This window comes from Nycticebus coucang, chromosome X (assembly GCF_027406575.1).
Source record: "Nycticebus coucang isolate mNycCou1 chromosome X, mNycCou1.pri, whole genome shotgun sequence".
Classification (NCBI taxonomy): Eukaryota; Metazoa; Chordata; class Mammalia; order Primates; family Lorisidae; genus Nycticebus; species Nycticebus coucang.
The window spans coordinates 20456602-20482617 of record NC_069804.1 but is presented as its reverse complement, the minus strand read 5'-3'; the positions used below and the strand labels follow the sequence as shown (position 1 = coordinate 20482617).

The window sequence follows — 26016 nt, the reverse complement described above, 5'->3', positions numbered from 1 at the left end:
CATTTACGGATATACAAACATTGAGGAAATTCGCCACAACAAGACCAGCTCTACAGGAAATACTTCAACCTGTTCTGCACACTGACCACCACAATGGATCAGCAGCAAAGTAAGAACTCAGAAATCAAAGGACAGAACCTAACCTCCACACTGATGCAAAAGATAAAACTAAGCAATGGACTCTCACCAAATAAGATGAATAGAATACTACCACACTTATCAATTATCTCAATAAATGTTAATGGCTTGAATTCCCCACTGAAGAGACATAGATTGGCTGACTGGATTAAAAAACACAAGCCATCCATTTGCTGTCTGCAAGAAACACACCTGGCTTCAAAAGACAAATTAAAGCTCCGAGTCAAGGGTTGGACGACAATTTTTCAGGCAAATGGAATTCAGAAGAAAAGAGGTGTTGCAATCTTATTTTCAGATACATGTGGATTTAAAGCAACTAAAGTCAAAAAAGACAAAGATGGTCACTTTATATTGGTCAAGGGAAAACTACAACAAGAAGACATTTCAATTCTAAATATTTATGCACCCAATTTAAATGCTCCCAGATTCTTGAAGCAGACCTTACTCAGTCTGAGCAATATGATATCTGATAATACCATCATAACAGGGGACTTTAACACACCTCTTACAGAGCTGGACAGATCCTCTAAACAGAAATTAAACAAAGATGTAAGAGATTTAAATGAGACCCTAGAACAACTATGCTTGATAGACGTATATAGAACACTCCACCCCAAAGATAAAGAATATACATTCTTCTCATCACCCCATGGAACATTCTCCAAAATTGATCATATCCTGGGACACAAAACAAATATCAACAGAATCAAAAGAATTGAAATTTTACCTTGTATCTTTTCAGACCATAAGGCACTAAAGATGGAACTCAACTCTAACAAAAATGCTCAACCCCACCCAAAGGCATGGAAATTAAACAATCTTCTGTTGAATAACAGATGGGTGAAGGAAGAAATAAAACAGGAAATCATTAACTTCCTTGAGCATAACAACAATGAAGATACAAGCTACCAAAACCTGTGGGATACTGCAAAAGCAGTTTTGAGAGGAAAATTCATCGCTTTAGATGCCTACATTCGAAAAACAGAAAGAGTGCACATCAACAATCCCACAAGAGATCTTATGGAATTGGAAAAAGAAGAACAATCTAAGCCTAAACCCAGTAGAAGAAAAGAAATCTCCAAAATCAAATCAGAGATCAATGAAATTGAAAACAAAAGAATCATTCAGAAAATTAATGAAACAAGGAGTTGCTTTTTGAAAAAATAAATAAAATAGATAAACCATTGGCCAGACTAACTAGAAATAGAAAAGTAAAATCTCTAATAACCTCAATCAGAAACGATAAAGGGGAAATAACAACTGATCCCACAGAGATACAAGAGATCATCTCTGAATACTACCAGAAACTCTATGCCCAGAAATTTGACAATGTGAAGGAAATGGATCAATATTTGGAATCACACCCTCTCCCTAGACTTAGCCAGGAAGAAATAGACCTCCCGAACAGACCAATTTCAAGCACTGAGATCAAAGAAACAATAAAAAAGCTTCCAACTAAAAAATGCCCTGGTCCAGATGGCTTCACTCCAGAATTCTATCAAACCTTCAAGGAAGAGCTTATTCCTGTACTGCAGAAATTATTCCAAAAAACTGAGGAAGAAGGAATCTTCCCCCAACACATTCTATGAAGCAAACATCACCCTGATACCAAAACCAGGAAAAGACCCAAGCAAAAAGGAGAATTTCAGACCAATCTCACTCATGAATATAGATGGAAAAATTCTCAACAAAATCCTAGCCAATAGATTACAGCTTATCATCAAAAAAGTCATTCATCATGATCAAGTAGGCTTCATCCCAGGGATGCAAGGCTGGTTTAACATACGCAAGTCCATAAACGTTATCCACCATATTAACAGAGGCAAAAATAAAGATCACATGATCCTCTCAATAGATGCAGAAAAAGCATTTGATAAAATCCAGCATCCTTTTCTAATTAGAACACTGAAGAGTATAGGCATAGGTGGCACATTTCTAAAACTGATTGAAGCTATCTATGACAAACCCACAGCCAATATCTTACTGAATGGAGTAAAACTGAAAGCTTTTCCTCTTAGAACTGGAACCAGACAAGGTTGTCCTCTGTCACCTTTACTATTCAACATAGTGCTGGAAGTTCTAGCCAATACAACTAGGCAAGACAAGGAAATAAAGGGAATCCAAATGGGAGCAGAGGAGGTCAAACTCTCCCTCTTTGCTGACGACATGATCTTATACTTAGAGAACCCCAAAGACTCAACCACAAGACTCCTAGAAGTCATCAAAAAATACAGTAATGTTTCAGGATATAAAATCAATGTCCACAAGTCAGTAGCCTTTGTATACACCAATAACAGTCAAGATGAGAAGCTAATTAAGGACACAACTCCCTTCACCATAGTTTCAAAGAAAATGAAATACCTAGGAATATACCTAACGAAGGAGGTGAAGGACCTCTATAAAGAAAACTATGAAATCCTCAGAAAGGAAATAGCAGAGGATATTAACAAATGGAAGAACATACCATGCTCATGGATGGGAAGAATTAACATTGTTAAAATGTCTATACTTCCCAAAGCAATCTACCTATTCAATGCCATTCCTATCAAAGTACCTACATCGTACTTTCAAGATTTGGAAAAAATGATTCTGCATTTTGTATGGAACCAGAAAAAACCCCGTATAGCTAAGGCAGTTCTTAGTAACAAAAATAAAGCTGGGGGCATCAGCATACCAGATTTTAGTCTGTACTACAAAGCCATAGTGGTCAAGACAGCATGGTACTGGCACAAAAACAGAGACATAGACACTTGGAATCGAATTGAAAACCAAGAAATGAAACTAACATCTTACAACCACCTAATCTTTGATAAACCAAACAAGAACTTACCTTGGGGGAAAGACTCCCTATTCAATAAATGCTGTTGGGATAACTGGATGTCTACATGTAAAAGACTGAAACTGGACCCACACCTTTCCCCACTCACAAAAATTGATTCAAGATGGATAAAGGACTTAAATTTAAGGCATGAAACAATAAAAATCCTCAAAGAAAGCATAGGAAAAACACTGGAAGATATTGGCCTGGGGGAAGACTTCATGAAGAAGACTGCAATTGCAACAACAACAAAAATAAACAAATGGGACTTCATTAAACTGAAAAGCTTCTGTACAGCTAAGGACACAATAACCAAAGCAAAGAGACAACCTACACAATGGGAAAGGATATTTGCATATTTTCAATCAGACAAAAGCTTGATAACCAGGATCTATAGAGAACTCAAATTAATCCACATGAAAAAAGCCAACAATCCCTTATATCAATGGGCAAGAGACATGAATAGAACTTTCTCTAAAGATCACAGACGAATGGCTAACAAACACATGAAAAAATGTTCATCATCTCTATATATTAGAGAAATGCAAATCAAAACAACCCTGAGATATCATCTAACCCCAGTGAGAATGGCCCACATCACAAAATCTCAAAACTGCAGATGCTGGCGTGGATGTGGAGAGAAGGGAACACTTTTACACTGCTGGTGGGACTGCAAACTAGTACAACCTTTCTGGAAGGAAGTATGGAGAAACCTCAAAGCACTCAACCTAGACCCCCCATTCGATCCTGCAATCCCATTACTGGGCATGTACCCAGAAGGAAAAAAATCCTTTTATCATAAGGACACTTGTACTAGACTGTTTATTGCAGCTCAATTTACAATCGCCAAAATGTGGAAACAGCCTAAATGCCCCACCAACCCAGGAATGGATTAACAAGCTGTGGTATATGTATACCATGGAATACTATTCAGCCATTAAAAAAAATGGAGACTTTACATCCTTCGTATTAACCTGGATGGAAGTGGAAGACATTATTCTTAGTAAAGCATCACAAGAATGGAGAAGCATGAATCCTATGTACTCAATTTTGATATGAGGACAATTAATGACAATTAAGGTTATGGGGGGGAAGCAGAAAGAGGGACGGAAGGAGGGGGGTGGGGCCTTGGTGTGTGTCACACTGTATGGGGGCAAGACATGATTGCAAGAGGGACTTTACCTAACAATTGCAATCAGTGTAACTGGCTTATTGTACCCTCAATGAATCCCCAACAATAAAAAAAAAAAGAGCTTTGGAGAATTCAAGATGGATTGCTAGAGGTGCCCCACATTTGCCTCCTCCACAAAGAAGGAACAAAATAATAAGTAGATAACCAAATATTAAATAAGCATCCAGAGGAGAACACCAGAATTCAGCAAGGAAGTGACAAAGACTTTGTGAGACAAGAGGGAAATGAAGCACCTAGTTGGGATTGGCTTTGAACAAGAGGGACTTCCTATTGTAGGAAAAGGTAAACAAAAGGTGCCCAGTAATCCACATTCCCAGTAGGGATGCTTGCAATACTACCTACAGAAGAACCCAACAGTCCTCAGAGGCCCTGAAGCTAGTATGAAGAGCTGATTGGTGTCCACATGTCTATATTACACCAGAGAGGAATCTCATGTTGGGTTTCCCCCATGCCTTTGGACCCAGGCTACTATATCATGGCACCATTTAGAGGTTGAGCCACTGCCAGAGTTCATCCTGCTTAGGGGCTCAACAAGCTATATATCTCTATATATTAAGAGCCCTGACATCATCCTGTCATACCCACATAAAGGGCCACAGGGCCATGACCTCAGATGGACCCAGCAGTGTAGCTGTAAACCCGGCACGCAAGCCCATGCAGGGAACAAGTGGTTGAGCACAGTGGAGAGGTCATCCCTGAGACGAAACCAACATGTATGCTTCTCCCCAGATACTGAAATCCAACTATCCAGGATTTGCTCTGTAGGAACCCACCTACTCTAGTAGCAGAGTGCTGTATGGCCCCTCAGACTTGAGGACTGGTTCTTCCATGGACCACCACCATTGCTACCCTGTTTCCCCGAAAATATGACAGTGTCTTATTTTAAGGTGTGCTCCCAAAGATGTGCTAGGTCTTATTTTCAGGGGATGTCTTATTTTTCCTGTAAGTAGGTCTTATTTTCGGGGAAACAGGGTAGTAAGCGCCCCCCCCCCCCACTCTGGTGAAGGAGCTGCTGTGAACTGAGATCCCCCGCCCAAGCCCTAGGCTAATGGGCCAACTTATCCAGGGCCTGCCACTGCTGGCACAATGCCATTTCAGCAACTGAGCTTTTGCACAACTCACTCCACCCATGAATGGGTCCACTTGTGCCTGTTACTGCTGGTGACCTCAGCCACTCCAGGAGCAGAGCCACCTCATATCACTTCTAGGGGCCTGAGAACAGGGCTTCCAAGGTCCACTATCACTACAAGTGATCCCAACTGACTTCAGCAGTGAAGTGTTGTGCATCTCCCCAAAGCGGCCTACCTGGGGCCTGCTATCAACAGTGAACCTCTCCATGTCCAGCAGCAAAACTGTGTGCTTGTGCACACCCACCAGGAGTCTAAGAATGGGCTCACCTGGCAGTCCCCAGCCCTAGCAAAGCAATACCACAGCCACTAGAAACACCTATGGCCTAGGTTACTCAAGACACTTGGGAGAGATACCACACATGTTGTCTACAGCTGAGGAAATCACATGGAGACTATACTACTGCACCTACTCCAAACCCACCCAAATGACATTATAGAAGATATCTATAATAAAATGTCTTTCCCTATGAAAGCAAATCCATAAAACTAAAAGAAGTGACTCCTCCGCCAGATGCACAGATACCAATATAGGGACATCAGAAATATGATAAAGGGAACATGATACCTCCAAAGGAACACAATAATTCTCCAGAAATAGATCACAAAGAAAAGGATATCTATGAAATATCTGATAAGGAATTCAAAACAATGAGTTTAAGGAAACTCAGTAAGAGAGACTACAGATAGACAAAGTACAATTCAACAGAATCAGGAAAACAATTCATGATCTGAATGAGAAATTCAGTAAAGAAATAGATATCATAAGAACTAAACAGAAACTCTAAAATGGAAGAATTCAATGAATGAAATGAAAAATACAATCAAGAGCTGCAACAACAAACTACCCTGTTTCCCCGAAAATAAGACAGTGTCTTATTTTAAGGTGTGCTCCCAAAGATGCGCTAGGTCTTATTTTCAGGGGACATCTTATCTTTCCTGTAAGTAGGTCTTATTTTCGGGGAAACAGGGTAGATCAAGCAGAAGAAAGAATTTCTGAACTTGAAGACAGGTCTTTTGAAATAATGCGGTCAGATTAAAAAAAATTTGGAAAGAATTTAGAATGCCTACATCACATACTGGACAACATCAAGAGACCAAATATTTCAATTTTGGGTATTCCAGAAGGAAACAAGGTGGGCAAAGGTATAGACAACCTATTTAACAAAATATTAGCTGAAAATGTCCCAAGTTTTGCAAGAGATTTAGATATTCAGATAGAGAAAGCTCAAAGTATACCAAATAAAGTCAATCCCATAAGGACTTTTTCATGGTACATTAAAATTAAAAGGTCAAAAGTCAAAGCCAAGGGAAAATTATAAAAACAACAAAAGTACCAGGTCACATATAAGGGAATTTTCATCACAGTGACAGATTTCTAAGGAGAAACCTTACAGGTTGGAATAGAATGGGATGATATATTCAAAGTGAGAAAAGAAAAAAAAACAAAACTGTCAAGTAATAACACTATGCCCAGCCAAAGCATCCTTTGTCACTGAAGGAGAAATAATCTCTTTCCCAAACAAGCAAAGAATGAGGAAATTCATCACCATTAGACCAGCCCTACAATAAATTCTTAAGGAAATCTTACATCTAAAAGTAAACAGACAATAATTTTGAACATGGAAACATAAGGAAGAATAAAAGTCAATGGTAAAGTAGAACAGAAATAAGAAAGAAAAAGGAATCAAACCTTATTACTACAGAAAACCACCAAACCACAATAAACAATAAGAGTAAAAAAGGAATAAAGGATATATAAAACAATCAGAAAACAATTATGAAATGAAAGGAATAAATATTCATCTATCAACACCAACTTGGAATGTAAACAGTTTAAATTCCCCAAATAAGAGACATAAACTGGTAGAATCATTAAAAAATAAGACCCAATTATAATCTACCTACAAGAAATTCACTTTATCTATAAATACACACACAGACTGACAGTAAAGAAATGTAAATAGATATTCAATGCAAACAAAAACTAAAATTGAGGAGTAGATATACTGTTATCAGATAAAATAAACCTTAAGTAAAACAAAATAAAAAGAGACAAAGAAGATCAAGTCAGCCAATGGATATAATAATATAAATATATATGCCTCCAACACAGGAGATCCGAGATATATTAAGCAAACATTATTAGAATTAAAGGGAGATATAGGCCTCAATATAATAACTGGGGACTTCAATGCCCCATTCTCAGGATTGAAAAGATCATCTTTCTAAAAAAAATCAGGAAACATCAGACTTGTGGGATCTCACCTAATGTGAAAATTGTGAGGGTGTATAACATGCCCCCTGGGTGAGGGGCTCTTCTACAAATGGAACTTTACCCTGGAAGGGAGAACAATGTAACCTAAAAATTGTACCCTCATATTAATTTGAATAAAACAAATAAAAAAATTAAAAAGAAACATCAGACTTAAACTGCACAATAGACCAAATGGATCTAACACATATACACAGAACATTTCATTTAACAGCTACAGAAACATACTGGAATGTTCTCCAGGATAGACCATATGATAAGCCCCAAAACAAGTCTTGACAAATTTAAGAAAAACTGGAATCCTGTCAAATATCTTTTCAGAATACAATAAGACCAGGTATTAATAACAAGAGAAATATTGGAAACTGTGTAAGCATATGGAAATTAAACAATATGCTCCTTAATGACAAATGAAGAAATTAAGAAAGAAATTAAAAAATTTATTGAAACAAATGACAATGGAAACATAACATATCAAAACCTATGGCTTATAGCAGAAGCAGTACTAAGCAAGAAGTTTATAGCAATAAATACCTATATCAAAAAACTAGTAATATTTCCAATTACCTAATTCCTCAAGGAAAAGAAAGAGCACACCTAAATTGGTAGGAAAAAAATGTGCAGGTCTGAGACACAATTATAAGAGGGACTTTACCTAATAAATGTATTCAGTGTAACTTAAGTCTTTGTACCCTCAATGAATCCCAAACCAATAAATAAAAGACATGTAAAGCTGTGAGCAGAACGAAACAAAATAGATTAAAAATAAAAAGATTAACAAAATAAAAGTTGTTTTGTTAAATGATAAACAAAATCAACAAAGCATTAGCTATACTAAAAAGAGAGATGATGTAAATAAAATAATAAGGAGACATTACAACTGATATACAAAATACAAAGGACTACTAGAGATTATTATGGACAACTATATGCCAATAAATTGGAAAACTTAGAGAAAATGGATAAATTCGCTGACACACAAAATCTATCAAGATTAAACCAAGAAGAAATAGAAAATTTGAACAGACCAATGATAAATGAGATTAAATCAGAAGTTAAAAGTCTCCCAACAAAGAATTCAGGACCAGATGGTTTCATTGCTGAATTCTACCAACCTCTAAAAGAATTACAAAAATTCTTTTCAAATTATTCCAAACAAACGAAGAGAGAGAATTCTTTTAAACTTATTATATGAGGCCTGATACCAAAACCAGACAAGGACACAACAACAATAATAAAAAAGCATAGGCCAACATCCCTGATGAATTTGGAGGTAAAAATCCTCAATGAAACGTTAGCAAATTAAATCCAACAGCATATTGAAAATATTACATGTCATGAGCACATGGGATTTATCCCAGAGATGTAGAAATGGTTTGATATACACAAATTAATAAATACATTAACAGCATGAAGGACAAAAAAACATACAAATATCTCAATAGACACAACAAAAGCATTTGATAAAATTCAACATACCTTCATGATAAAAATATTCTAACAAATTGGGTATGGAAGAACATAATATAATAAAGGCCATAAATGACAAACCCATAGCTAATATCATACTGAACAGGGAAAAGCTGAAATACTTTCGTCTAAGAATGGGAACAAGACAAAGATGCCTACTTTCATTACTCTTATTCGTTAGAGTACTAGTCTTAGCAATTAGGCAAGGAAAGAAATAAAGGGCATCCAAATTGGAAAGGAGGAAATAAAATTGTCCCTGTTTGCAGATGGTATGATCTTAAATATAGAAAAACCTAAAGACGCTACAAAAAATTTTAGAACTAATAAAAAATTTAGTATATTTTCAGGATACAATATTAATATACAAAATCAGTAGTTTTTTTATTATTAAATCATAGCTGTGTACATTAATGTGATCATGGGGCACCATACACTAGTTTCACAGAAGTAGTGTTTTTTATACATGAACAAACTACCTGAATAAGAAATCAGGAAGGCAATCCAACGTACAATAACTACCAAAAATATCTAGAAATAAACTTAAGCAAGTTTCCTTTACAAGGAAAACTACAAAACACTTACGAAAGAAACTGAAGTGGATACAACCAAATGGAAAGCCTTCACATGCTCCTGAATCAGAAGAATTACTATTGGGAAAATAACCACGATGACCAAAACAATCTGTAAATTCAATGCAATCCTTAACAAAATACCATGATACTCTTCACAGAAATAGAAAAAAGAATGCTAAAATTTGTATAGAACCACATAAGACTCCAAATATCCAAGGCAATCCTGAGCAGAAAAAACAAAGTTGGGGGCATCACATTACCTAACTTCAAATTATACTATAAAGCTATCATAATGAAAATTTGATGGCACTGATATAAAAACAGACACACAGATTAATGGAATAGAACAGAGAACCCAGAAATATATCCATGTATTCACAGCCAGCTGATTTTTGACAGAGATACCATGGATATACACTGGAGTAAGGACAGCCTTTTCAATAAATAAATCATGCTGAGAAAACTGGATATCCATATGCAGAAGAATGAAATCAGACCTCTGTCTCTCATCACACATAACGATCAACTTAAAATGGATTAAATAGTTAAATGTAAGACCCAAAACACTAAAACTACTAACAGAAAACAGGAAACACAGGGATAACACTTCAGAACATTGTCTAGACAAATATTTATGGCTAAAATTTCAAAAGCATATGTAACAAACTAAAAAATAAAAAATGCTACAAAAGCTATGTTAACTAATGTGATGAAAATGTGTCAAACGATCTATGAACCAAGTGTATGGTGCCCCACGATCATACTAATGTACACAGCTATGGTTTAATAAAAATAAATAAATATAAAAAAAAATAAAATAAAAAATAGATAAATGGGATTGTATTAAAGAACTTGTTGCTTCAGAGGAAAACATCTGGGAACTGTTCATCTAACTAGGGCTTAACATACAGAATATACAAGGAACTTAAACAACATAATGGCAAACCCCCCAAACCCAAATAATCTCATTAAGAAGTGGGAAAAGGACATGAGCAGACATTCCTCAAATAAAGATATACAAATGACTTACAAGAATATGGAAAATGCTCAACATCACTAATCACTAGGAAAAGACAGATCAAAACCACAATGAGATTATCACTTCATCCCATTTAGAATGATTATATCAGAAAGAAAAAATGCTGGCAAGGATGCACAGAAAGAAAACTCTTATATGCTGTAGATGGGCATGTAAATTAGTACAATCACTGTAGAAAACAGTATGGAGGGTCTTCAAATAATAAAAATTAGAGGGCGGCGCCTGTGGTTCAAAAGAGTAGCGTGCTGGCCCCATATACCAGAGGTGGCAGGTTCAAACTGCCCCGGCCAAAAATTGCAAAAAAATAAAAAATAAATAAAAATTAGAACTATCATATTACCCGTCAATCCCATATTGAGTGTGTACCCAAAGGAAAGGTGTAGAAGTATACTAGCAGGCTGGAAGTGGGAGAACTTTAGAAGTTGGTTAACAGATATAAAATTATAGCTATATGGAAGGAATAACTTTTAGTGTTTTACAGTACTGGAGGGTGACTACAGTAAACAATAATTTACTGTATAAATTTCTAATAGCTACAAGAGAAGATTTTGAATATTCCCAGTTCAAAAAAAGATGAATGCTTAAGGTGATGGATATGCTAATTACCTCAATTTGATCATTACACATTGTATACATGTATTGAAACATTACCCCCTTTATCCCTTAAGTATGTGCAATTATTACATACCAATTTATAAAAAGCTTAAAGATGACACTAAATAAAAAAAACTTTGCTTACGTCTTTCTCCTTAAGCTTGTACACATTTCCTTTTTTCTAAGTTGTTTATAAAAAGATATAAAGTATCTATAGGCTATCTAAATTTTCTAAAATTTAAACAGCATTCTATTTTATCAGTGGACAATGATTCATAGACCATGATGGCACTAGATGCTTTAAACTGTAGTTGGAAGGGGCTAACAATTTATAGCCATTCATGTAAGAACCTAGAAAACATTTTTAATTAAGTCATTACCAGTGACTTCATTTGGTGACTATAATTACTTCTTAAATTAAACATTTATTAAATACTTCAACATAAATATAAAATAGCCAGATAATTCTGGGACATATAAAAAGAAGAATTGTTATACACTACTGCCTATCCATTAGTAGGCAGTCAATAAATGTTTGTGAACTGAACGAATAAGAATTAAAAAGTTCCTATTATCTCATGGTTCAGGGGTAGGGATAACAAAGAAGGTAAGCCTTTTTACTGCTTGTTTATCATAGGGGAGAAAAGTGAAGGTCAAAATACGTTCAATATGTAACAGTTTAAAATAAGTGCTACCAAAGTAATGTAATTGAGGAGTTATGCTAAAAGTAATCATCATTTATTCTCTTGATAAAAAGGTACATGTACAGAGAATAACATAAAGTCAGACAAGAAGTCTTATTCTTCAGGATAATTTTGGGCAAAATTTCTCATTCATAATTATTACCTAAGAGCTTTAAGGAAATAAGACATGTATAAGAAGATCTGTGATGATTGCTCTTTGGGGACCAAAGGAAGGAAGTATATGGCCACAGTAGATAAGGGATGGAGGTGAGTGGAAAGGGAGAGTTAAAAACAACTTGCTCTCTGCCCACCTCCTGTTGGTCAAGTCTGGACTAATTAGCAGGAATCTTGTCTTCCCCCAAAGTATAAGCACCTTACTGAAAATGATTAATTTGAAGACTTGAAAGGGAGGAGCTGAGACTTCCAATTTAATCAATTCATTCTTGCAATAGGACCACAGACTTTGCTACTTTAACTTCAAGCAACTTTATCTGTAAATCGTTTAGATACACTAAATCAATCTTAAGTATTTGCCGCTAGGCTACTTTCTTGGTCATTCATGTCGAAAATTTAAAAAATTCTATGTACATGGTAACTCTAGGCTCTTTTTGCCCTAAAGACAGTACATCAATCCTATTTAATATCTACTTCCACTCAAATTCCAAATTAATTTTCAAGCTTCTTAAAAAAATACAAAAACTGAGATGATATTTTATACAGACAATAAAATCCCTGGATAATAAGAGATAATTTTATTTTAAACAAGTTATGTTAATAGTAAGTATTCATTTAAAAAGACACTTGGATTTTTCAATTTTGGCACACCTAACATACAAGAAGTACATGTGATGCTAAACATGTTTTCATAAATCATTATGAGCTGAAATGTTACCTATTGTTGTTATCTTCGGAAAATCTAGAATATTTTTTAGCCTCACTCCTCATATTGTTGAGATCCCACTTTGAAGCACATGAAGGACATAGATCAAGTATAAAGATTCAAAAGCTATCAAGTAATTCTCACAACCCAAAAGCCTATTCAAGTAAATTGAGTCTCATGCCAGACATACATTCCTATGTAAACTTAAGAGAAGAACTCTTACCATAAGTTGGGGTGCTTTCTCGCCTTCCTTGACTACTTGATCTTCCTTTTTCATATTCATAGCAATATAAGACAGTATCTTCTTCAACAATATTAAACCTCTTTCGATATTCCTGATCCAGAAATGAATTTGGTGACTCAGATCCCTTATGCACTGGCTTTCCTACCATATGTCCTCTGAGGTCTTCACAAGGAAGGTTTCCTTTTTCATCCCTAACAAAAGGTTATAGTAAAGGAGATGACACAGGAAAAAAGTGTTAGGATAGTAAAATGGTACAGGGTCAAAAATATTAATAACATTCTTCTTGTACAATATATGTCCTGATCTTTGCAAACTTTCTTTGAGGTTTATAGGCAATTTTAAATTATTTCTGTTTTGCAAAAAAAAAAAAAAAACCCAAAAACAAACAAACAAAAAAACCCCAAAATGCTGAGGCTCAGAGTGGTTAAACAACTTGCCTCAATATCACACAGCTAATAACTGACAGCTGGAAATTAGCCATGGATCTTCCAACTTTTGCTCTAGTCCACTTGTCATTTTACCAGGTCATTCAAAGAAAATCATCTTTGCACATAAGTTGCTTTTAGTGCTTGAGACAGTAGGTATAATTCTAACAGTGTTAACCTTACATTTTTTTTTCCCCTGCCAGTTTATCTAATTGATTCTCTGTAAAATACATACTACTTAAAAGCAAAGATGTGTTTAAGAACTACCATAAGGGACACTATGGCTTTAGGAACCTAATTAGCACTATATAAACCATTATTGTAAGAATTTCAAACAGCATGTTATTAGTTTAAAATAAATCTTAATGAAAATAATTATTCTCATATTCAAACTATATATCTCATTTAAGAGTAAAAAGATACATTCATAGAACTCATTCTAAACTAATATGTCAAACTCTTATTACACAATTTTTCTTGTGGAGAGAAAGTGAAGAAATTGTAGTTTAAGGAGACTTGGGGTGACAGAAGTTGATCTTTTTTCTTCTTTATGGTTCTAAAGAGAAAAATCTCTAAAAATTTACAGTAGCCCCAAATTTATTATTCATACATAGTAATAGGTATGGTATTTTGAAATAGTCCATTTAGAATTAGTTAAATTGAACCCTGTTTATTCTATGAAATGTTTCACTGATAAGCTATGAAATTTTTGTTAGAAAAGCTTGCCTTCTAGAACGTGACTATGAATGAAGATGTAATGTTTCTTCACTTGTGGATCTTATTTCTTCAAGTTCTTAATTGATTCCAGTTACCCTAAACAGTGCTATGAATAAATACTTTCAAATCATAAGCAAATTTAATTTCATGTTGAGTAATAAGACTAGAAAACTGAATTATAAAACAGATAAAAACAAAATTTTAATTATGTTCTATTATATATTATAAAATGGTGATAAACTTATAAAGGTGATATCAGCTACTTGGGAAGCTGAGGCAAGAGAATCACCTAAGCCCGGGAGTTGGAGGTTGCTGGGAACTGTGACCCCACAGCACTCTACTACTCTACTGAGGGCGATAAAGTAAGACTCTCTCTCTTAAAAAAAAAAAAAAAAAAAGTGATATCAATTCCAAAATATGACCTAGTCTAGCAAAAATCTTTATTTCTGTGTCTGTGTACAAATGTTTAGATTAGGTTTGTCCCAATGAAGGGAATTATATTCCAGTATCTGAAATGTGTAGAAAGTAGTAAATAATATTCTTAAGACTAACTGAATTGACAAGTTGTCTTTATCTATTTAATCCAAGGTAAGATTGCCGTTTACATTGCCATTTACTTTTTCATTTTCTAATATAAAAGTACTGCTTATTGCCAAGATATAACTAACTATGTAGCTACTTCTTAGGCAACATGAAAGAAGCAATATAAAATTAGTACTTTTTGTTATTGTTAACCTACTATCAAAAAGAAATTGACACTGAAATTAGCTTGGAAACAGCCCTAATGAATTTGTGGTACTGACATACGGTTACGCCTATCTGCAAAATGGGCAGACTTCTCTGTGAATTTGTAACATGAATGTCAATCTAGCTGAGATCAGAGCGTGACTTAGCCCTATTAGTATACCATGCTATTTTTATATGGTCACTTCTTGGGGTAGAAAATTGGAAGGGTTGGTATTTCCTACTCTCATATCTACAGGGCAGATTTGTTAAACATGTATATACCAAATATACTCAAATAAAATCAAATGGAGAAAAGCACAAAGCAAAAACAAACTTTCCAGTAGAACAAAGTGGTACAAGTAATTATGTATAAAAACGTGTGTGCATGTGTATGTTTATATGTTTTCTCAGATCATGAATCCCTGAAGAACTCAATGTATTAATTCATTCTGCTGTAAAGATTAAATCTTTCTTAATGGTTAATATTTACACATGTATATAATAAATATATGCCTTGCTCTATAAAGGATTTAGGGAAATATTAAAAGCATTTGCTTTAGTGAACTTTCTTTGTATTTACTGGCATACAGTGGAATTAATAAGAGAAGTTAGTGTTTAAACTTCATAGTTATTCAAAGACCTACAAAAACACTTCATTTTTTATCATAGGAAAAGACATTTAGTTAAGTATAAACATGTACTACATATTAGGAAACTGTATATATAGTCATGGATATATAATAAAATGCCAACCAAATTTCACTCACTTCACATATATTTGTTGTTCTCTTCTAGAGAAAAAGGCACTTTTTGTAATCACTTTTGTTTTCTGGAATAAATGTGTTCAAAGAATTGTAATCACCTGAAAAAATTCTGCCTAACTTGACTACCAGGTCCTACCATTTTTAAGTCTTTTGATGAAGCTTACAATTCAAATTAAACATATAATTCATATATATTCACATACTACCAAAATGCTTAATTCTACATAAACAAAGGTTTTTAATGTGGGAAAAAAAAGAAATACTCAGAAGAGTTAAATTAGGTCAACTACATTCATCCTCGAAATGAGAAAATAGAAAAAAGTGTCAAAGCTGTATCTATAAAAATAATGACAACTGTAAACAGTTTTATGACTTATAACTTCAAGTCAAACCACAAAATGCAAATAATTTGTATAAGGCTGTGGTTCAAAGGGGCTTTGATGCATAGATTGTTCCGACAGCTATATCAAAAGAATGTATGACTGGTTAACTCATAATTTGATTCAAAATGTATTTAGAACATTCTGCTGTATTCTGCTAAATTATATACTGACCAACTAAGAATGAATTATAGTGAGACAGTAAATACTAATTATGGATTTTACTGAAAATATTAAAGCTTTCAAGTAATACTGACAAAAAAGCATTATTATGTTGACAATTTCAACCGCTCATATTCTCTAGTATTTTTTAAATTAGCATGTTCAATCTTTTTACTACCTTGACTATATTGCCTTAATAATATCTTCCCCATACTCAGAGGACAGAACCTTTGTCCTACTGAAGTGTATTCTTTTGTCCTCTTAAATGTATTTTAAATACTTTTTCTCTAGGAGACACTTTATAACAAGTTCCTTCCTACTCAAAATAAAAGGGAAGAACATTAAAACCTACAGAGATTTGATATAAATAATTTTTTGATGTTTATCTCTATGTGTAGCTCTCTGAAAGATAAAGCTCCTTAAAATAATCATTTGCACTGAAATGAAAATCTTTCCAATTAAAAGAAAAACAAACCATAAAAAGTTGCTTCCTATTTGGAACACACATGCTTTCATTGCTCCTCATGCCACAGTATTCAGAAAGTCTGATGCTGTCTTAATAAAACTAAAATGCAACTTGCATTTTACTAGGATTTTGGATGGATTTATATATCTAATTTTAACCTGAACATTAGACTATAAATTATGTATTAGAAAGGACTTATGAAATTCTAGCTTAGTAAATCATATCTTACAAACTATGTTCCCATAGCTACATTCAATTATCAAAAATAAGAACTAAAATATATATAAAACTGACTATACCTTTATTACTAGATGACAGCACAGTATTTGCAGATAGGCCACACTGCCAAGTAGCATTTAGATTACATAATATATAATGTCAGTGACCATGAAACACTAGGTGTACTAAATAAAAATAATAATGATAATAATAATAATAAATTTACACGAGAAATTCAATTCTTTTATATACTAAAGAAACTTAATTATGGCTTAAAAATAAGAGATCTTAAATTATTGTTTTTGAATGATTACAGAACTAATTTAAAAACTGAATCAAATTCCTTATGGTAGGTATTAATTATCCCCATTTAGTGCTAGCCCTTTCTCATAATTTCTGTATTACACAAGGCTGGATAGCAGAATGCTTTCGGGAAGAATGCATTATGGCATAAAGCTATATATTCTTCATAACTGCCAGGAATTTCAAATAATCTGAAAATGAAATAGATAAAGCCTCAAGAAATCTAGAAAATAGACTTTAAAGGCAATTCATTCCCTTGTAAGCCCCCTTTATTTTCTAAAAGAAACATTAATTAATTAATGAAATAAAAATTCTAGCTACAGAATTATTATCAGGGAAAAAACCCACTCTCCCCTCCTCCTCCTCCTTATCATCTAAAAATATCTTCCTCATCACCCACATTTAAGAAAGCATAAAAATTATCTATAATTTTCTTTTTTGTAATAAAAAAATATATTAAATGTTTCAAAATAACCTGAGATTTCCTGAGGATTCTTAACCAAAAAGCCTCACTTATTCTTTACTTATTAAAATAATCCTAATAGCTACTTAATATTACTTCCTATTCCTTTGGGTTCAACATATCTAATGTGCAGTAAATGTTTAATACGAATTAGTTATTAATATTATTATTAACCAAAGTACATTCTCCATAATGGGAACAATTTTCCAGATTGTGTTCAGAACTGAGAATTGTTCTCAATTGTTCAAATGTTCCTTGAGAATTGACTTCACAGTTTATATGCTTTAGGTTAGTCTCTGGCTAGAAGCTGCCTAGAACAACATGATGATTAGTTTTATACCTGGGAATATATGGTTCTGCAGGAGGAGGGGGAATGTAGAGATCTTGGAGGGCAGAACTGTCTCGTTTGGTAGGTGTACTGATGGTGCTAGAAGGCGTGGCAACGCTGCTTGTGGGACTTCTAGGTATAAGAGGCTGGTTAAAATGAAAAAGAAAATACATACGCACACAAACAACACAAACAACAACAACAACAACGACACATAGTTATCATTTTAAAGTTATCTATTTTTGCAAATTTTTTGAACTTGGCTGAAATCAAGAAGCATGTTATTTAGCACATGGATATTCCTTTGGGTCTCCAAAACCAAATAATATATTACATTAGAGGTTTCCACTTAGTTCCCAACTCACCTTATTATATGGTCTAACCACCTAAAAGCTATTTATAAGGCAAAAATACCATGCAGTGTTTCATAATGGAAAGATTTATCACACAGTGGGAAACTTATTTAAACTAAATTAACTTTGCCAGAATCCTACTTTTGAAAGAAAGATAATGAAGAGTAACTCTCAAATGAATTAGCTCATTCACATCCTGACTGATATGAGAAAGCTACTTCAGATATTCTCCCCAAAAGGACAAACCATTCTAGTAGGTTAGTAAAACGTTACAGATTATCAGAAAAGGATACAAAACATGGGAGTATAAAAGGCTAATACGAGAGAGTATTTCATTCAGAAAATGTACTTTTTTTCTGTCCATATAAACATAGCTGTCGTAAAGCCATTTTACGGTACCACTTCAAAAGTATGATGATTAAATGTGACATAACCATTTCACCTTTCACATGCATACACATTTATCTATAGTTTAAAATAATCTTTAATTGCATATTTATAGATCTCATTTTATGCCTGTATTTAAATATTAAATAAGAAGATTTTTTAAAAAGTTAAATGTATATACTGAATTAAGCAGCACATTAGGATGTATTAACTTAAGGGCACCCCCAATTCCAAGCTGTACAACATTTGAAAATAGTCTAGTAGTTTGATAAATTATCCTAAAATGAAACTAAAATTCACAAATTTTTATGTTGATCTTACAGATCTTATTAGCTATGTATACAATTAACATTAAAAGTAAGAACTTCGGTGCAATTGCAAACACAAAAATAATGACCACAAAATTAACTGTATCTTTACATGACAAGATGTCATTTTAGCTAGTATAAAAACACTTTCAGAATTATTTATATAGACCCACAGTTCTATTACTTTAATACGCATTGCTGGACACTCAAAAATGGCATATTACAACTATTTTATATTGTGACAATATTTTTGTACAGATAAACAAAATTTGTTCAAGAAGTCAAGTACAATGGAAAGTACAATGTTGGTCACAGGGGTAGGCTACATAATTTAGGACTCAGTTCATGGTTTAGACTTCCCTTGTTACACAGGTCACCTTAATAGCTTGAAATCACACATCCTGCTAAAATGATAGTTAAGTTTTAATCTATATGAAATAGAAATTAAAGAGTGGGGAGAGGGAATAAATGTATTTGGGGTCTTTACAATATTCCATCTTATATGATTTTTTAAAAGGTCAGACATTTTACATGCTGATTGAGGAATTTTAAGATATGAAAATACATAGTCGACTATTATGTTAAATTATGTTAATTTGGGGATAGTGTCCCATTAAACTATGTTAGCCTTTTAGGAACAGAACTCCTAGCAATGGGAAATCCTGAGATTATATAAATAATTATTAGAGCCACCTATAGTGATGAATACCATGAAGCCTGAGGAAATAAAGAATTGTTTTCTTTCTAAGGATAAATTCATGCCTCTAAAACAGATCGTTGAATGACAGATGCAACAATACATATATAAAGTCATGGTGATGTGAGTCTTTCTTTACAAATGTTTCCTTTTCTGACAGGATATCTTGGTTTTAAATATAAATGACACTAAACAATAAGTCTGACCAAAATTTCGTCATGACAGAAATGTAGTAAAGCATTCACTGCACAGCATATTATTTTCTAATTCTTTTAAACAGGTACATTGTGAGAAAACTAATATTCAGTATGTTTTTAAAATGCTATAATTGCTTTCTTACTTTCAAATATCATAACACTGCAAGTGAACTTAAAACCAAGTTCTAAAAACATAAGCTTTTAAACATGATCAAATTTAAATTTTTATTTTCCTTCTCTTTTTGGGTCTGTATTTCTATTTTGAGGACTTCTTTACTTTTATTATCTATAGAAGTAAATATAATATTTCCTGGTTAGTATCCATCCATTTCCTTCCCCCAAAAAAAGGAAAAAAGGAAGGGGAAAGAAGTAGTAGTCAATGGTTACAAGTGTATTTTAAATATACCCGAAGTGTGAGGTGAGGACCAAGAAAATATTTTATTCTGCCTGGACTATTACTGGGATTGTCTACCCAGGGTACTTTTTACCTTTCCCCTTCCAGGAAATTTAAGTATTAGCCACATCAATTTGGCACATCAATTAGCCCCCAAATTGCTATTTCTCTAAGTTTCTATTTTCAATGAGGAGTTGCTATTAATATCAACAGTCAATGTGATTAGGCAAATAAATGCATATGTAGAGGAAAAACATGCTTAAATAGATAACAGGTTTGATTTTGCTAAGCTGGTTCAATTAATTGAACTGGCTGAAGAAAAACAATTTATTCTTTCAGAAAAAGAAGAGATTATGTCAATCCTATTGTTTAACTCAACTAGCTTATTATTTTATTGACCAGTAAATCATAATGGGTATTTCAATTGGTTTATCATGAAGATATCATCTGGCTTATCAATATGCCTTGTACCAAGTAAAGCGCATTACAAATATTCAGTGTATTTCTGTCTACTAATGGTGCAACTTTTGTCAATCTAACTCAAGCTAAAAAAGTAAACTTTTTTTTGAGAATCACATTTAAGAAACAACTAAGATATTAAGCAATGTAAAAACAAAATTTAGTAAAGCAGAAGCTTCATGGGAACATGAAAAGAGCTACTTAACCCAAAAGGAGGTCTTTGTGAAAATTTAAATTTACCACCTCTTAAAAATTTTTCTAACTTTAGACAAGAATTGAAAGGATGAAAAATTAAGTGACTAGAAAAATGAAAAAGGCATTAAATAACATTAGAAATACAAGTAAAATTTGACTAAATCAAGCACAGAATGATAAAATTAGTCAAAATTATCAGCAAGAAATTCCTAACTATAACAACATTAAAAATACCACTATCAGCAAAAGCCACTTAACTGTGTGAAAATATACAAAAAGTACCAAATTTAGCTTCCCTGAACTCAAAAACAGAGTTCAATTCAAATTCAAAGTTTAATAGGCACATTCCTTCGATTGAAAAAAAAAAAAATCTAACGATGAGAGTATACTAAGCACAAAGATGGCCTTTTCTATCCTGGAAACAGTTCCTTATAATCATTTGTTTGTAACATTGTAAAAGAAATGCCATTATCATTGTACTATCAAGAATTTCCAATTTAAGAAAAGAAGTAGAATTAAAGGGTAATATTTTCTTTTATCATTTTGATCTTCTCTTCTATTGCTAAAATTTGTACGGCATGAGAATTAGAAACTATCAATACTTATGGATAAAATACCAGGGTATTACTTTTGGATTATATTTTGTTATTTAAGTAAGCATGAAGCTTCAGCATAACTTGACCTACTATGGTATACAATCAAGTATTACATAAATGCATTTTGAACCCCAACCCTTATTTTCTGGAAAGATCTTGTCATATTTAGCTTGTATTTCAATGGTACTTGTGACATATCGCTATCCTTCCACATATTCAGTGAGGCTCCAACAGGGAACACACATTTGCATATATGTTGCTACTTTTATACAAATCTATGATAGATTTCTGGGGGAAATGGAATGTATCTCTTAAAATATCCAAATCCTAAATAAAAAAACATGTTCAAACATACATTTATAACCATAGTTCAATTAATGATAACTTACTACTGTCAACAGGAATCAGAAATCTTCTAGGTTTAACTTATACATATTTCGTAATATCAATCCGAACATACACATACTTTAAAATTATTCTTGAAAATATGGTATAGCACAAATTTTTCTCTGAACCATGAGTGATGATTTTAGCAATAATATCCGATTCATTTAGTTTAAACATCATTAGAAGATTGTAATTGTTGTAAAATAATTTTTTTAGCTTTTGTAAGGGCTCACTGAAATCTCACTTTAAATCTTCTGATGGGCTGGGCATGGAGACTGAGGCAGGAGGATTGCTTGAGCCCAGGAGTTTGAGGCTGCAGTGAACTGTGACCATGCAACTGCACTCCAGCATGGGCGACAGAGTTAGATACTCTTAACGGTAAAGATGCTCTGATGGCTCAGGTCTTTTCTTTGTGTCCTTCTCTCCAATTTTAACATCTCTAAGGTAACTGAGCACATCTTGGAAGGTACTGGTGTACCCCTAAAATCTCTATAGTCTTAAAGACTATGAGAAAAGAACCTCTATACTTAAGAAACTACATTTAATGTTGAGGTTTTACTGAAAACACTTAACATTTTAATATCTCTTGGTAAGTGTATCTTAATTTAGCTTTCCCTTTATCTAACTATAAAAGTCTTGAATGAAGCCAATGACATAAAGACAGCCCCAAGGTTAAAGATTAAAACAGTGCTTCACCCATTATGTAGTTAGCTTCAAAATTCACTAATGCCAAGATCACATAGAACTTGCTTTGCTTTCCTGGGGGAAAATGACCCACTGAAATACAAATGATTACATCAAGTATAAATCCTGGCCATTTATTTTATTTGCTCTTGGGAATAAGCACAAACCCAAATGATCACAATACCCCCATTATTTAGAACATTCACAAAAGTCCTTACTCAGTTCAAACACATTCTTGTTAGAATTCCCAACATTAGTACCAGAACATTATTTTTATATCAACAACTCTCTTCTTAATCATCTAAACAAATGCACCAGAGAAATTTTTCTCTGAATTTTGGGTGGCAAGAATTTACATACAATCCTGAAGGTTTCTTGACCATATTAAGAAAGCTAGATCTGGGCGGCGCCTGTGGCTCAACGGGTAGGGCGCCAGTCCCATATGCCGGAGGTGGCGGGTTCAAGCCCAGCCCCGGCCAAAAAAAAAAAAAAGAAAGCTAGATCTTATTTGGGAAATTATTTGGTATACTTTTTCCTGGCCAAACTTAAGTAGTAAATCATTTATAAAGAACTTAAGCAAGTGATATGCATGTGTTCAAAATTCTCCCACTCTCAGTTGTTTCACAGCTTTTTCTAGAATGCAAATTTATAAATACAAAAGGTTTGATACTTCTTTTATAAACATATAAATTTTCCTTTCTTATCAGACTACCAAGAAAATAGACAATTTTTTCCAACCCATGGATTTGATTGGGAAACCAGAATGGGCTAGGTTAAAAAGTACAGATGTATGTGAGTAAAAATATGTACATAGTTACACAATATATAACTAGTAAAGACTTCGGAGTCACACTACAAAATGACTTTTTTTCACAGAATCATGAAACTTTGCACACTGTATTGAGGCTAACACTCATGTATTTAATCCTGCATTGTCCAGTCTTATGGGCATATTAAACTGCAACATCAAAATTGGACTTCCACTTTTTCAAACCACAGTAAACGTTATTTTTGGGATATTAACCAAGGGAAGAATGGGTAATTGTCACATTATAAGTGATTATTTGTAGTCAGTGTTAACATTTGAAAGCATTTGGCTCAAAAACACAAATGTGACGTAGATCCTTTAACTGATTTGCATAAACCTTAGTAACCTAAAATTTGATGTGGCAATTACTTATAGCTATTTACTAATTTGAGCATGTAATTGTTCCTGCCTCCCAGTCAGCACAACCACATTTTTATAGTTAGAGATTTATTTTCTTGTCTAGTGTCATACCTAATTTTAGTTCTTGTTATTTGAAATATAATGTAATCAGCATTATCCCAGTTGTTATACAAGTTGATAGATAAAATCAACCACTATGACTATTTTCTATTTACTTTTCTGCTAAATATTTAAATATCCTGCAAAAGTGGCATCAAAATAATGCTAAACAGTAAAATTTAAATTGAAAAGAACAAAATCACACAAGTTAACTACGGCATTGATATAAGAGATTTATGGATTAGAATACAGTTTAGGAACATAATTTTAAAGATACAGCTTGATGTTATTTTATGAAAAAATGTCTTAAATGATATCTAAATCATTATGAATTCCAGTACCAATTTTAGTGATCATTTCTGAGATGCCCTCTCACCAAAAATCTGGGTTCTTAATTTTTTTTAAAAACCATTGATTTTCAGTGGTGATTTTAAGCAATAGTCTAGGCAATCTCCAGCTAATTCTCCCATACATCTCTTATAAGGAAAAAAAAAGACACCAACCATGCATGCTTGTGGCCTAAGAATATTAATTTAAAACTACAAACATATAACAATATACCTTTTAGTTTATTCATAGTTTCCTGAGGTTTTTTCATTGAATTGGAAGAACTTTGACCATAAGAAATCACCACGCTTACCAAAATCCAGGAAATTAGTACCAGGTGACACTAAGGAGATGTGAAAAATGGCTCTCATAAAGCAAGCAATCCCTGATTTGCTTTCTTAGAATAAAAGATTCTATCTCAGATAAGACATTTCTACTTCTTATAAATGGATACAGATGATAATAGAATTCCATCTTCCAGATATCATTAAATGTACTTCTAGCATTTGACTAAGGGATCGTTAAGTCCCTCAGTTCTATTACAAAATATTTGAGAAATAAAGAAGTTATCAAACAAGCCGCCAATTTCACGAAATGTACTAATGAAATTGCTCTGTGAACATGAAGTTGAATTGTATGCTTTTGTTTTTGATTATAATTTCATGAATGAGTTTTAAGAGAAAATCAAAATCAAAATTTGTCACTGTAGTTATGTAATATTGGAAGTCACTATCCTTTTAAAATATTTTTAGAAATAGAACTCGTACTTTAATTAAAAAATGTGGTATTGTTTAACCATCTTCTATCTTAGGGTAGATAAAGTTGTTTTATTTGTGTTGATAATAACTATTTCCTTGTTAGTTTTAAGAAAAACATTATTCCTTGTGTTAGGATAAAGTCGTTGATTCAAAAGATGCATGTATTAGTGTCTATCTCTATGCTTCCCAAATTTTGTTATATTTAACCTGAAAATGCTAGTAGGTAAATTAAAACTGGTATAGTATGAGAAAAAGATAAAATAAACATGTTGAGTTAAATAAATGCCATAGAGTCTTTCCTTTTGTATCCTCTATTTTAAATAATTGGTAGATTACTGATATGCCCTATGAAAAAAGAAAAACCTAATGTCCACTTCTTTAAGTATGAATGCTAAAGATTTATATATCTGAAAAAAGAATATATTAAGAATGGTGCTTTTGTCTGTATAGAGGATTGTTGTTATATTTAGCACTTATGTTTCATATCTGAGGTCATTTTTTAGGTGCTAGAAAGAAAATGGGACCTCAGATAAAGGTATAAAAGAATCCAAAACCTTCATTAAGATCTTATCCTACTATTTGTTTGACTTTCCTCCTCGGGAGGCAGTCTACCTTCAACTTCTAGATCTCAATACTCTGAAGTACTGTCCCATCTTTTGTGCCAAAATATATAATCTATAAAAATTCTGACCAGTTTTCATTATGCTTATTGGTATCTTTGCATTTTAGCACAGGCCAAAGCCTTAAGATTAAGAAAGAATCCTAAAATGGTACCATTTCAGGTCTTCAAAATAGTTTCAGGCAGATTTGGTGTTGGCAGTGATGTGATATGTTAGAGGACTTATACACGGTCCTTATGTGTTTTAGCACCACTAGAAATATTTGCTTAACACCAATATTCTGTAAAAAGTCAACTACTAAAGCAATTTTCAAAAATGTTAGAAGCATTTTCAAATAAAACTGAATTCAGTTGAAATAATAACTTTACAAAAATGTCCATATAGTATATAAGCACTTAAGCA

The 26016-nt window shown here is 33.2% G+C and overlaps 1 protein-coding gene across 7 annotated transcripts in view; it reads right to left on the bottom strand.

Annotated features, from left to right (window-relative positions):
- CNKSR2 (connector enhancer of kinase suppressor of Ras 2) overlaps positions 1-26016 on the bottom strand; it is a 330879-nt gene that overhangs the window by 105643 nt on the left and 199220 nt on the right. For all 7 annotated transcript variants that reach the window (XM_053580413.1, XM_053580414.1, XM_053580415.1 and 4 more), the window contains 2 exons: positions 17998-18131; positions 13012-13223 (listed from right to left, as the gene is read on the bottom strand). In XM_053580413.1, coding sequence (XP_053436388.1) covers positions 13012-13223; positions 17998-18131 — 346 coding nt within the window. The remainder of the gene's footprint in view (positions 1-13011; positions 13224-17997; positions 18132-26016) is intronic.